Raw genomic sequence first — 15,616 nt, 5'->3', positions numbered from 1 at the left:
GTCAGATGATTGTCTGGCAACATTAAACAATTGGTAATTAAATATTTTAAAAAATTCCCTAAACAGTGTAAAATTTTGGAATTTTTTTTTCACGAAAATGCATTGTCACGCACAACGAGTCTGTGTGCAAAATGTCAGCTCGATTGGATCACGGGAAGTGGGTTAAGAAACGACCGAAAGATTTGCACGGTCCTAAGCAAGCAAGCGAACTTAATATAAAGGATTAAAAAAATAGACCAACTCACTTGCAATAGTGCATTGAACCAGCTGAGGACCCAATGAAAACCATCACCTTATAGCAGGGGTCACCAAACATATTTCCAAAATCATAAGCAAACACAAGATCCAGATTTGATTTAACACATTACGTTAAAATTAGTGATCTGATCATTGTTTTAATGTGGTTGGCTCACACAAAATTGATTTCTCTAAGACGAAGTTACTTTGCAATCCCACTGGCTATCAACAAATATTTATTCATGAATCCATCCTATATATACAGACATAGACACAATTTCAACCGAGAGGATTGGTACAAACTCAGAAATCACTGGAAGGACGTTATCAACCAGTTTAAGTCATAACTGGCTGTAATGTTCCCATTTTAGCACTGTCCGTTGCTCACCAGTTTTTTAATCCCTCACATTAACCTAACCTTCTCCGCTGAGTATTAGTTAGACTTTGTAATTTTAGTATAGTTATACTGTATACCACTTATTTAAGTTTTTAAGATTCCTACATGTTGAATGTATGCACCTTCCTGCCATAGTAAATTCCTTGTTTGTGCAAACTTTCATGGCGAATAAAACCTTTTCTGATTCTGATTCAATATGCCGAGGCCCACCGTTTTTAATCCCTCACATTAACATAACCTTCTCCGCTCAATATGCCGAGGCCCGCCATTTTTAATCCCACACATTAACATAAGCTCCTCCAATCACGCTCCCCCAGGGCTCTTATGCCCCGCCCACTCCGTTCTGACACTTGGGCAACGCCCATTTTAAACCTTTATAAACAGTTTGCCTTTAGAGGCTAACCCCTCTTTTTTCTCTCCACCTGATGACGACCGCTTGTGTTGCGATCGAAACGTCGTAGTTTTTTGTAAAAAAAAAAAATTACTGGTAGTAACAAGGCTGGATTATGGACCAGGCCAATGGGGCCAGTGCCCCGGGGCCTGGGACTGCCGGGGTGCCTCCAAGCCTCAGGCCGTGCGCGGTGCGTGGCCCAAGACTTCCGGAGGAAGTTGAACGCCAGGGCTGTCAGTGCGCACAGTGCAAGCTGACCACTAGGGCCCCCCAGACCCCTCATGCGCTGACAGATTGAGGGCTTGATTGTCTGTGAGTGGATTATACTGGTAGGAACCTCCTGGTTACACCAACCCACAGGGGATTATTGTGTCCGTCGTGCAGGGAGGGGCTGGGTGCGGAGGGTGGGGCTGGGTGGGGGGTGGGAGGGTTGGGGCTGGGTGGGGAGGGGCTGGTCACCCCGTGGTGCCCTTATAAAACTCAACGTTTGACCTACTCACGCCGGCTTGTGCCCGCCCTCACAATCGTTGACCCTGGCCATTGACCGAGCAACCCAACGTTCCTACCAGCTCCCTCCGCAGGAATGTGTTCAGATCGTGCATGCCTCGGGGCAGCTATTGAAGGAACCAAAATAATAAAGACAAAGAGGCGAAAGTGAGCAGCTTGCTGAGATTTTAGAAACGTGAAATTAATAATGAAAAGCAACGTAAAGAAGAACGGTTTTTTTAGTCAGTTTATTTATGAATCAGAAACATGGATATTGTCAAAGAGGGTGAAACTAAATCTGAAATATGTGTACAGGAATATGAAGGTACACACTTGGAATTGCGCTGAGAGAGAGGAAAAGAAACACGTGGATAATAGAACATGCGCAAGTTAAATACACCATATTGATTAGTCAGAAGAGTAAGTGGGTTTGGGTAGATATGCCACGAGAAGGGGGGATGGAAGGTGGAAGGTGAAACTGATGATGGAGTGACAGCCAAAGGAAAGAGCATGCCTGAGAGGATGACCGCTGTGGTGGAGATCACAAGATCAGCTCAGCTGATGAGTAGGATTGAGTGTGGCATTGCAGGACTGTGAGGGGGGTGGTGTTGGCATGATGATAATAATATCTGAATAGCAAACAGAGAATGATAATTGGTGAATGTAAACAAGAATTTTGAACGCCAAGGGGGAAAAAAAACATCGGTATCCCAGCTGCAACAAACAAAAAATATATATATATTGCTTTTCGATTTAAAGCTTTCGTGACTGCAGGATTCATCTTCTTGGTTCTTTCGGTAAAGTCACGTAGAAGGCAAATAATAAAATAATACAAATAAAACATAATAAAATAATTTTCTACGTGACTTTACTGAAAGAACCAAGAAGCTATGTATTGCTATCAAGTCCAAATATATACCACAACAACATATTTTCCAATTAAAATCAGATTTGGTTTCATGATAAAACTCAATTGCATTGTTCAATGGGTACTGGGGGGGGGGCAGACCACGGGGCGGGAGGGGGCAATAGCTACACACTTTGGCAGACACATAACCTCATTTTTCAATTTTCGCTCAGCTCATATAAATCGGAGTCTTGGCGTGTACCCCTTGTGTCTACAAGCTTTAAAATACCGGCCACGCTAATTGCACGTTGCGCTTCAGAGAGCAGCTTTAATTACCCCTCATGCATAAGCAGCAGTTTTACTTTTTTTTGCCCTTCAAGCACCTCCATTTCCCGCAGCACAGAGAGCGTGACTCACTTCGTTGCGTCTTTCTCTCAGCAGCGTTACGCAAGAGAGGGGAAGAAAACATTAATCACGCGAAAATGCAAACAAATATTGTTGCGCAACATTTCCATCCGTTGAACAGAGGCCCTGTTTCCCAACCACCGATGCTTAAAGGGAAGTTGTTGTTTTTTTACGAATGTCCTTGAGAACACATTCACACTTTGCTTGTCCGGTATAAATTGCCGTGAAATAAAATCCATGCCGTATGATCTTGGATGCCCACCAAGTTATACGGTTACACAAATAGCACTTGATTATAGTGACACATCACCTCTACATTTAAGCAAGGACACCCAAGGTAATTCAATCACACCAGCCCTGTCGTTAACAGAGAAATGCTCCCGGTTGAGTGAATTTCAACCTTTATTGAACCTCGCTGCTCTTGGACTTGACTTGTTAAATCGGCCCAGCGACCACTATCACGCAGCCGAACGTGGCAATGAAATAAGACAAGATATGGATCAGAAGACGATGCCCAATTCGCATGACACCCTCAGACCAACAGGCAGGCTTTCGCCACTAGCCACGTCACATTAGGGCACTGCTGAATGCGACAAAGGCATACAAGCAATCTGACATTAAACTTCAAATACTTTTATTTTTAAATCCGTTATATTAAGTTCGCTTGTTTGCTTAGGACCGTGCAAATCTTTCGGTCGTTTTTTAACCCACTTCCCGTGATCCAATCGAACTGACATTTTGCACACACACTCGTTGTGCGTGACAATGCATTATTGTGAAAAAAAAATTCCAAAATTTTACACTGTTTAGGGGGAAAAATTAAATATTGAATTACCAATTGCTTAATGGTGGCAGACAATCATCTGACCCATAGGTGGCAGCCATCTCAAGCCAGAGGACGAGAGGACTCTAGCCGCCACGCATATAAAGGATTTATAGTGAAAAACTTTGTTTTTACGGGTTAATTTTTTTAAGATTTGGCACATAAGAAGTCACCCACGCAAACCCCGGCGATTCGATGACTTGTCACAACTCGGGGGGCATCGATTCGAGTTCCGTCTTATTTGTGGGGTTTATTTGTTACTTCATTCCATTAGCCTCAACGGGACATCGGCAAGTCACGTGCATATGAGCATAGACGTACGTGAACATGTTGCACACTCGAAATGAAGGACGTGGGCAGGTGCTCCAAATCGAGGGCAAGCACATTTATTTATTGTGGTTAATATTAATCTTGGGAAGAACAGCGCCGTCACTCTGCAAAATGCAACAACACGTGTGTTACAACCAGCCTTGCGCCCGAGCCGCCATTAACCATGTGACTGGTATATCCGCGCGGTCATTCAATAGCCCTGCCAGCCACCTACAGGCCCGACTCAGTCATCACATGCTGCTGTACACACATGCATTGATGCACTGCACAGCACATCAGGACTTTCACAGAACCACACTTTACTCCCTTGCTGCACAAGGACATACTTAAAAGAGTGATCCATTCCTAATGTGCCACATATGCAACAATTGATATCGTTAAAGTGGGAAGCCTTCAATTGGACATGCGCAAATGTACGGACGTGGCACATGCGTGGCCTAGTCTGTCTGTCAATCCACTGCTGGTTAAGGGCCTCAGTGCAGCTTGTAGGCTGTGAGGATTGTTTGACCATACTTCACCTGGCTGGTCAATGTAGGTTCGTGAAGGTCGGGAGGGCACAGAACATCAATGGATGTTTATGCACTGCCCTCTGCTGTTCACAGCACCTATTTAACCTGTCTTTTAGGCACGGTCATCACCCATCCAAAGTTATTCTCTAGTTCCAAACCTGCTTAGCTTCTGAGAAGACTGGCCACACGTACTGAGTGAATGTACACTTCCTGCGTTCAATTTGCACGAAACAATAATTTCACACACGTGCAATTCGATGCATGTATCGTGAGCGGAAGTTCTCTATTTTAATCATTACATGATAATTAAGGATTTGTTTTAACAAATGCAATAGCACAACGACCACTTTTGGCGTTCTCTGGTCTAACACTGGTGAGACTAGGTCCTAAAGAAGCCTGTCTCTAGTGTAGACCAATCCGTTTCAAAGACAATACATTTCTTATCAGAGCATGTTTTTGCGTGGGGTAATGCAACAAAACTGACACCTTTTTTTTACAAGGAGTCATGTTTGCAAAGACCACAATACCTGCAGTCGTAATGCAAACAAAAAACTCTGATAATGTATGCACGGTCCTTGAAGTTGATTGGTCCACACCGAGACAGCTTTCCTTAGAGCCTAGTCTCACATGGTGTCGGACCAGATGACGCCAAAAGGCGCAGATAAAAGGGTAAAAAAACAATTATCATATTTTTTCTCCTGGCAAATGAGGTTCCAATGGTGTAAATCTTAACACCTGTTTTATTGCCATGAAGGGTCAAACCTATTCTTATTTTTTTCATACTTGGAATAAACAAATTGACCTTCAAGGCCCTATTTAAAAACAATCGAACGCCAATGCAAAGCAATGCACAAAAAATCGTGATACTGCACTGCCAGTTGAACCGCAAAAGAGACAAACAGCACAACGCATTCATCAATAACACTTCCCATAAGAGAAAACACATTCCTGCGGAGGGAGCTGGTAGGAACGTTGGGTTGCTCGGTCAATGGCCAGGGTCAACGGCGGCGTGGTGTATTCCACAAATATGCCCGACTGTGAGGGCGGGCACAAGCCGGCGTGAGCAGGTTAAACGTTGAGTTTTATAAGGGCACCACGGGGTGACCAGCCCCTCCCCACCCAGCCCCACCCCCAGCCCCTCCCCACCCTCCCCTCTCCACCCAGCCCCACCCTCCCTCCCCACCCAACCCCAACCCAGCCCCTCCCTCCCTACCCAGCCCCTCCCCACCCGTCCCCTCCCAACCCAGCCCCTCCCTACCCACCCAGCCCCTCCCCACCCTCCCCTCTCCACCCAGCCCCACCCCTCCCATTTTTGGATGAACGACGGACGGACACAATAATCCCCTGTGGGCTGGTGTAACCAGGAGGTTCCTACCAGTATAAACATAACATACGTGACGTTTAGGCAAATGGTCCTTCTCGAAAGGGCAACATTATTGACAACCGTGTTGAGTCTCTGTTAGTTGCGTGTGTGTATGTGTGTGTATCATTTTAGATTAGAACTTACGAGATGAATTCATATTCTGGGGCTCGCTGGTCAAGGGAGGAATGCATCTACTGGGTTTTTGATCGTGCAATCCATCTCGCGACTCCCAACGTGGAAACGTGCCCATCGATCTCAATGAGGCATTGTTGCATGAGGACGGGCGCATTGATCTCTTGCTGAGCCTGAAGGGTTTCTCATTGTACGTCAAGTGCGACGCTGGCACAATGCATCCCCCCCCCCCCGCTTTTAAGCGGTGATAGAAATGTGATCTTGCCACCAAGTGCAAGCAACTACTTAGAGGCAGTATCGTGAACTGTCACACTGACGAATATAATGAAGTGCTTTGTGATTCGTATGCCATCGTCTGCTTGGTCAATGCTTTTTTTGCGTGTGTGACAACGTGAAATACACAACGACCACCAGCTGTTGTCCAGTTACGAGCAAAGAAAAAATAATCTCATTGCATATGTCGACAGCACTGCCTTCGAACACAAACACACATATACACTAGGCCGACGTTTCAAGCAAATGCCCCTTCTTCGGAGCAAACACCGTCATTAAGATTGTGGTTCAGCACCGTTGAAAATATTTGATGCTGGTTTAAATGTGTCCAAATGATGAGCCGATAGCAAATGTCGACCAAGGCTGTCACCAAGACATTTGCCATGACTATTATTATTATCATTATTTCATGACTGATAATTACATCATAATTTGTAAAAATGGAATGCACGCATTCAATAATAGTAATTGCATCTACATTGTGGGAAAAGGCTAGGAATGTTTTGCACATTTAATACCGAGTGGAGATTTTCACGACTAATAATAATTATGTGAAAAGGTCAAGTGCAGCCCTGCAATTGCAGAACTAGAGGGAGCTCCAGATCCCCCCTCTAAGACAGCCCCTCTAGAGAGCAGGGGTGGGGAACCTTTTTTCTGCCAAGGGCCATTTGGATATTTATAACATCATTCGCGGGCCATGCAAAATTATCAACTTAAAAATTAGCCCGTTGTTATATTTGGTCAAACATTTAATTAACTCGCCCCCTAATGTGACGGCTGGAACTGCTTCTCTTTGGCGAGGCGTGTGATGATGTTAGCTGGTCTTGATGATGTTGCTGCTACTCGCAACTGCTTTTCCAGGTTTGCTCCTAGCTTTATTGAATTTCGAGGCCCGCCTGCGGTTGCCTTGGCAGGGCCAGACACCAAATAATTTCGCGGGCCGGACGTTCCCCACCCGGGCAGTCTAGAGTGTATTTGGTCTCCACTTTATTGCTCCCCAGAAGTTTTGGAAGAGGTGGGTGTCCCGCACTTTACTCTGCCGTGGGACTCGCCTGAGTGCACCAATGCACACTGCTGTATGGACGGAGGGAGCGGAGCGGAGCTATAGAAGAAACATGCCACTGGTTTTTCCTGCCACGTCGGGGCTACGAACCGAAGACATCTGGATTACGAGTTCGGTGCGATAACCATGCCACCACGTGCAGTGTCTCTGAGCTCGTGTATAATGGAGTAAAGTACCTTGTTTTTTCGTGGCAACATTCAGCAAAACAAACAAACAAAAAAGCAATGCTGCAATACCACTCTTTACAATTTGCCGTGCATATAATTAAATGCCATTGCAATTCGATGACTTTTCGTGATTGCATGCAGGAATTCAATGAAAACAAATGTACTATTATTTCAATACCGTTCTGAACATAGCAGCCTTCAGTGGTAGCAATGGCTCATGTGGGCCGATTACATACTAAGTAGACGAATCTTAAATATCTTCTTGGTTCTTTCGGTAAAGTCATGTAGAAGGGAAGTAATAAAATAATCAAAATAAAACATAATAAAATAAAATGTTATTTTTATTATTTTATTATTTCCCTTCTACGTGACTTTACCGAAAGAACCAAGAAGATGAATCCCTGCAGTCACGAAAGCTTTAAATCGAAAAAGAATCTTAAATAATGAATTGTTACATGCACGATTCAATGTGGGCATTGTGACCATTAGAATCAATTCAAATCGATGAAGTGATGCATTGTTCTTCTTGGTTCTTTCGGTAAAGTCACGTAGAAGGGAAGTAATAAAATAAAAATAAAATAAACATAAAACATAATAAAATAATTCACCTGAGGACGGCTGCTTGCGTTGTGGCCGAAACGTCGTGAAAATTATTTTATTATGTTTTTATTATTTTATTACTTCCCTTCTACGTGACTTTACCGAAAGAACCAAGAAGATGAATCCCTGCAGTCACGAAAGCTTTAAATCGAAAAATATATGATGCATTGTTGCAACAATTTTGTAATTTTGGCCAAGAATCGTTTTGTTTTTCTCGTGACCCAGGGCCTCCTCCTGGTGCCTTAAGTTCTCGCCAGATTAAACGAAATAAGCTTGAAGTTGAACCATGATAGACGGGAAACATTATTTCACATTCAAAGCCCACACATTATCTTCGTTTGCCAACTTGACCGTATGGGCGTTCACTGTTATTGTGTACGATATTGACCGCGTTCAGTCTTTGGCCAAGCGAAAAAAAAAGAACATGACCTCCCATGGGGATCCGCAACGGGCTGAAAAATGGACAGCGACACCGAGGAGGAAGGGAAGGGAGGAGAGGCCTCGTGCGCTGCCTTACATCGCTGAATTTCCGTCCCACCGTGTATCTCTTCGCAGTGATTTGTGCCCCCCCCTTCCCCCCAGGACTCGTGTGTACTTCTGCAGAGGTCAGGGACGTGTGCGCTAATTGATCTTGGAGACAATCACTGCCAAATCTCAAGGACTTTTCCCTTTCAATGCCGCAGACTTTCCACCCCCCTCCCCCTCCAAACCCCGAGGCCGTAAGCAGCTACTGCCACTGCAGCCGGTGCTTTGGGATCGGGGGATCGGGGGGGGTCAGCCGGTCATTGCTGACAGAGAACGATAGAACGAGAGCAGCAAAAGGAAACTGCTGCGCTTGAGAAATACACGCCATTGTGGCCGGAGTGTGAATGCGACGGGGATTTATTTTTTTTCAGAATGCAAAATAAAAATGTCCTCGCTCTCCTAATCACCCCCCCCCCCCCACACCTTTTGACTGTTTAATGTAATTCAGCAAAAAAACAAATGCGTCCGGTATTTCACGCGTGCGGTGTTGGATGCTGCATTGGCAATAACGGGCTGCACTGCTGTGCACAGTTGTGCCACCTCTGCCCTTAAAATGACCTTCCCATCTAACGCCTGTGGCAAGTCAATATGCCGGCGTTCTGCAGCAACTCCGTTCTTCGCATATTATATAATTAGCGGGACAATACAATGTGCCATAAAGGCCGCTACAAAATACATTTGAGCATTACAATAATTTATTGCGTCATGTTTACATGTTTGACAATTGCAATGTCAATAAATATGTGTATGTATTTATTTCCTAAGTAAATACATAATGGCCTGATCAAATTGCTGAGAAGGTGTTGAGACAAATATATGAAATATCTTATTACAATGTCTTACAATGTGAAAATCATAATTTTTCTGCCAATCTAGCCATCCATACATTCATTCATTCGCTTCAAATGGCTGAGAAATGATGATCAAATTTTGACTTGTGAATGCTGTATGAAGTCATTGTATTTAATACAAAACAGTTACAATGCGGTGGGAATTATGCAACAATGATGATGTCACAACAATGACGAAATTGTTTGAAGAGAGGCTAAAGAGAGAGAGAGAGGATGATGCAGTGTTGTGATAAACTAAAGCATGGACATTTATAGGTGGTATTTAGTAAGAATCATTGTCACCACCGCCATCACCATCTTCAGACGTAATGTGTCCACTGCGGGGTGACGGCCTCCCCAAGCCATCTCAATCTTTCAAAGTCTTACGCTTCGACAAATCGTCATTAACTTGCACACGAGATGATTTCATCACTCCGTCTCCACGGCGTGTTTTTACCTTCTTTAGCTGCCACTCTGTCGTTAGTCTCGGCCACTGGCCATCATCCCTTTCCAGCAAACAAATTGAATTACTGAACACATTTTTGTCACATTTTATTTTACCACTGAGCTGTTCAGCTCTTTTTCAGAAGCCACCTGGCCACAAATGATAGGTCAACGAAGTGGCTCATCACGTGGAAATCTATAGCAGCCAAATACTTTAAACGCATGTCGATTCTAAATGTGGAGGGAAAACCGGAGGACCCGTAGAAAAAATCCACACGACCACGGGGAGAGAGAGAGAGACATCCAAACTCCAAATATACAGCAGCAGGCGTCAGGGTTGGGATTGAACCCACGACTTCCTGTATACCAGGCGAGGGAGATAACATCTCGCCACCGCAACAACGTGTCCTGGACAAATCTATGTGCTTTGCGGTGTCCCTAACTTGCATATGTTCTCCAATCTTCTCCAATCAAGTTCAAGTTCATGTATTAGGTATAGCCCTGTGAGCCATTTGGCTCTTGAATCGGGTGCAACCGCAACAAACAAAAAACAAACACATGAACAAAAACATCTTAAAGTGAATATGTGACTAAGTGCAAACTGAAAATCCAAGAAAAGACAGCAAAATATTGCAGGAAAAAACACCGTACACCAACGCTGTGTGCAAAAATCCCAGTGGGATGCAAGTCAAACAACAACAACAACCACAAGACAACTTAGATTAAGAAAACTTAGATTTATCCATGTGTCCCTCAGTAGAATTCCCAGCGTGCACCACTCCATCCTTTGTGGGACATTATCGGCTTTTGTTCCACTTTGGAAATTTCCCTATTTCTGACCCATACGTCATAGCAGGTAATATACACTAATTAAACACTACATAGGTACACCGAGAAATGACTAATGATCAGATTTTGCATAGTGATGGGCATTTCCAGTGACCATTAGAGGCATACTGTATGTGAACTTAAGCAGTCCTGTTTACGACCACAAAGGCGCTTGATTTTCTCTCTTCAGACGGCACTCTACACAGAATTGGTTTCCATTAACATGCAGAAGTTTACAGGTTACCTCAAGACTAAATGCAACTTTACTCTGCAAACATCTTCAAGGATCATAGGATGAAAATGAATGAGAGCTCATGAATCACTCGGCACATACAGCATTTCAAGTGGTGTAGGCCAGATAATTAATAATAATATATTAACTTCTTTTTCTTCATAAAATAAGGACAAAACTAAGGTTGCAAATGCACTAAAATCGATTATTGAAATGATCTGGATGATGCACAATTACTCAGCGACACATGTTCAGCATTTTCAAGCAGAGTATTTGAGCCAAAATTTGCCACATTGTATTTGTCAAGCCTTTGGTTGGCGACCTATGTGGTAATTTTTTTTATTCATAGCAATTAATTGGAGGTAAGTGACATCATATTTTGTTTTGTAAAACTGTATCTGCTGGTGACATACGTAGTGCTTGTGTTGGTTGCGTGGCATGCTCTAAAACTGAGCATCAATACACTGCAATTCAAGGTGACGTGACACATTAGAAATTAAACGTATTCTCAAACTCAACATATGGTCTAACAAAACCTATGCGGGGAAATATTATGAAAAAAATATGAGGTCACATGTTAATGTCCGCACTTTACAAAGGCAATGGTACTATCACTACAGTAATCAAGAAATTAGTTAATTAAAATTGATTGTTTCAATCATTCTAGTGACCCTGAGTTAATTGTACTTGTCCATCATACCAGTGACTGCATCAGCACATGCGTTCTCTGTCTTTTGGAATGCCCTCATTGTTGTTCAATACTCGGTCGTGTTGTTCAACGTAACTACTCTGATCCGAAATGTACTTGTGACAGTTGTGACAATGCACGGTCTGATACGCTTCGGTACATGACAAACGAGGCCCTGAATTAAACACATTCCTGCGGAGGGAGCTGGTAGGAACGTTGGATTGCTCGGTCAATGGCCAGGGTCAACGGCGGCGTGGTGTATTCCGCAAATATGCCCGACTGTGAGGGCGGGCACAAGCCGGCGTGAGTAGGTTAAACGTTGAGTTTTATAAGGGCACCACGGGGTGACCAGCCCCTCCCCACCCAGCCCCACCGCCAGCCCCTCCCCACCCTCCCCTCTCCACCCAGCCCCACCCCACCCAGCCCCTCCCCATCCAGCCCCTCCCCTCCCACCCCCACCCAGCCCCACCCTCCCCACCCAGCCCCTCCCCACCCTCCCCTCCCAGCCCTTCCCCACCCTCCCCACCCAGCCCCTCCCCACCCTCCCCACCCAGCCCCTCTCCACCCTCCCCACCCAGCCCCTCCCCACCCTCCCCTCCCCACCCAGCCCCTCCCCACCCTCCCCTCCCCACCCAGCCCCACCCTCCCCACCCAGCCCCTCCCCACCCTCCCCACCCAGCCCCTCCCTGCACGACGGACACAATAATCTCCTGTACCAGATTCCTAACTTATTCTTCTTCATGATGATTATTATTTAGATTTTTTTTTTACCAGGGAAAGCCTCCCTGAGTCTCGTGACTCTTTTTCAGCAGGGTCCTGCCAAGTTTTCACAGTAGGAGGGGGGGTGCAATGATTGTTCTGTGATCACTGTTACATTATTTCATAGTTTTATTTTAGTGATTTTGAAAACGTCTTGGTTTAGCCATGTTTTTTTTTGTAGTACAGAGCTAGAATGATAGCTTTTATCTAAATTGTCTTATGGTTGTTATTGTTTGACTTGCATCCCACTGGGATTTTTGCACACAGCGTTGATATTCGGTGCTTTTTCTGCAAGACTTTGCTGTCTTTTCCTGGATTTTTTTGTTTGCGCGTAGACACTTTAAGATGTTTTCTTGTTCATGTTTTTGTTTGTTGCGGTTGCACCCACGTCACGAGCCCCATGGCTCACAGGGCTATACCAAATAAATGAAACTGAAACTGTAATATTCCAATTGAGTTCTTTTTTGTCTTCTTCAAATTTGTAAATATTGGATGGTAATGCAGGAAAACAATGTAAGGCTATTCACACTGTGTACAAGTTGTTTAATCTTCGTCAGCCATTCATTTCTGCTGAATCGTATAGATGCCAATTTCATCGCTCGCTGTCAAAAGGGTAAAACAAGTATAACCCGTAAAAACTAAGTTTTTCACTCTAAATCCTTTATATGCGTGGCGGCTAGAGTCCTCTCGTCCTCTGGCTTGAGATGGCTGCCACCTATGGGTCAGATGATTGCATGGCAGCATTAAGCAATTGATAATATTTTTGTCCTAAAAACTGTAACATTTAGGAGAGAAAAAATTTTCACGAACATTAATTGTCACGCACAACGAGTGTGTGTGGAAAATGTCAGCTCGATTGGATCACGGGAAGTGGGTTAAAAAACGACCGAAAGGTTTGCACGGTCCTAAGCAAGCAAGTGAACTTAATATAAAGGATTTTTTAAAAAGTAGACAATCGCCGTTCAGCCAGCCAGGCTGATCCTGTCATATCCGAGAAATTACTTGAAACAAATTTGACAGGATTTGTTGTAAAGGTCAATGATTAGCATCGTTGCCTGATATTTCTTACCCGATGAAAAGCAAACGTGAATAGCATTAAGGTCATGAAGTTACGCCGTGTGTAAAAACTGCCACAATCACAATAGCAACTAGATTTTATAATGAATAGCTAAATTCATCTCAGTATTGTATTCACCTTCTGTGTCTGACTTGGCAGGTGATTAATTTAGTAAATTAATCCATTTAGTTGCAGAAGAGAAATCACCAACGGTACAGTATAAAGTTTAAATAACACCGCAAATGAAACGATATGGGAACCCTAATTGTCATCGAGGCAATGTGTATTTCAATGTATAGTGGCCATTCCACCTATTCTTGTTTTCAGGATGGTCCTGCATTTAGGATGTTTGGACATTTCCTTTCATTCGTGTTTGCCTTGTTGTGACACCACCAGAGTACCGTGGGAAATCAGCATTCAGGCGCGGCGGGGTGGTAAACAATCAAAGCTCTGCACAGTTTGATTTAAGAATGCAAAGCCATGCAGCCTCCCCCCGCCCCGTTTAGCATGTCACGTGACCACACTTCAGCACGCTGAACAGCGCGTTTGTGAAAGCGGCGGTGGGGGGGGGAGGCATAGACGTCGTATCAGATTACAGTGGTACCACAATGGAGTTTTCCCCACGCCCCAAATACTGTCAACCGTGCAGTGTTTGAGCACGCTGAGGCTTTACACAACGTAACCAACCAACATGCCGCATGGCAGACGGGAGGCCCGACCGCCATCAGTAGCGTCCACCCCTCCACCACCCCCCATGCGACTCACCCAGATAGAGCGACGCGTTCTCCTCCTTCACGTTGTCATCCAGGTAGGTCGGCCCCAGGATGTAGATGGGAGTGGAGCCCATGCCCACGAGGATCTGGGCGCTCATGAACAGCGCCAGGTAAATCCCGTGACTACCTCCCCCGGTGTTCCTATCGCACGGTTTGGCCGCCTTGGGAACGTCCGGAGACGGCAAACTTTCGTTGGCGTTGGCGGCGCCGCCGCACAGAACTTTGTCGCTGTCACGACGCTCTGCCTCGAGCTCCTGGAAGCGCGCCGCGTAGTTTTCGTGGTAAGGCGGCGACAGGAAGTGGGGCAACGTGAAGATGACCGCTCCGAGAGCAATGAGAGCTCCGCCGACGGCCAGCCAGCGTGGCCGGTGGCCGCGGCCGCCGTAGTAGCTGACGGCCACCACCACCAAGAGGCTGCCGATGTCAAAGCAGCTGACCAAGAGGCCCGACTCGGAGCTCTTGAGGTTGTAGCGCTTCTCCATGGTGGTGATGACGCTGCTCAGGTAGCCGGACACCATGAGCGCCTGGATGAAGGTCAGAATGCAGATGCAGAGGAGGAAACAGCGCGAGTCGGCGAACTGTCTCGTGCTAATGTACCTCCTGACCCGCAGGATCACTGCCTGCCACGTGCACGCCAGGTCTGTCGTGCCTCCGTGATGATGTCCGGCCACCACTGTCCCACCACCACTCTTGTTCGACTCCGGGTCGGCCGTCGCCGCCGTCGCCGCCGTCGCCCGATGGACACCTCCGGCCACGCCATTGAGGTCGGGAAGGCTCTTGGACTTCATCCGCTCCTTGTTATCGTCCGCATCTTCTTCCTGTCGTGGCTGCTGCTGCTGCTCCGCCGCTCGGCAAGGCATGGTCACGCAGACGCATAGATAGATGATGATAACGATGCGGAGCTTGTTGTTGTTGTTCTTGTTGTTGTTGGGTTCTGAGTGTGTGTGGCTGCTGCTGCTGCTGCTGCTGATGATGATGCCCACCACTGCGAGCTCCTCGTCTCTGCACGAGCGCGCTGCAACGCAGTGCAATGCGGTGGGGATGCAGAGCGGGTAGAGTGTGTGACCGTGTGTGTGTGTGTCTGTGTGTGACTGTGTGTGTGTGTGACTATGTGTGTGTTTGTGCTCTCGCAACACAAACGCTCAAAAAAGCGCAGAGCAGCAGCAGCAGCAGCGTATTGCCACCGCAGGCGAAGTGTTCATTCAGAGGACGTCCCGACCGACACACGCCTGCTGCCTGCACGCGTACGCCTGTTCCGCTGCGCAAAACGGATGCCGCCTCTGCTGCTGCTGCTGCCGAAGAACAGTTGTACGTACGGAGGAAGACACTGGACGGGCAAATACGCATCCTCTTGCTCCCGTTGCTTGCTGCTTACTGCTGCTGCTGATGCCGCTGCTGCTGCAGATGCCCGAAAACCCCCTAGCACCGCTGTGTTGAAGTTCTGGGTGGCTGTGATG

General features: G+C 45.9%; 1 protein-coding gene across 1 annotated transcript in view; it reads right to left on the bottom strand.

The window, feature by feature from the left end:
* Positions 1-15,019, bottom strand: part of LOC144722459 (solute carrier organic anion transporter family member 5A1-like) — a 40,706-nt gene extending 25,687 nt beyond the window's left edge. The window contains exon 1 of the mRNA XM_078600721.1: positions 14,152-15,019. Coding sequence (XP_078456847.1) covers positions 14,152-15,019 — 868 coding nt within the window. The remainder of the gene's footprint in view (positions 1-14,151) is intronic.
* Positions 15,020-15,616: the final 597 nt, after the last annotated feature.

This window comes from Lampetra planeri, chromosome 14, assembly GCF_965212315.1.
Source record: "Lampetra planeri chromosome 14, kcLamPlan1.2.h2, whole genome shotgun sequence".
Lineage (NCBI taxonomy): Eukaryota > Metazoa > Chordata > Hyperoartia > Petromyzontiformes > Petromyzontidae > Lampetra > Lampetra planeri.
This window is presented reverse-complemented; position numbering and strand designations above follow the sequence as displayed.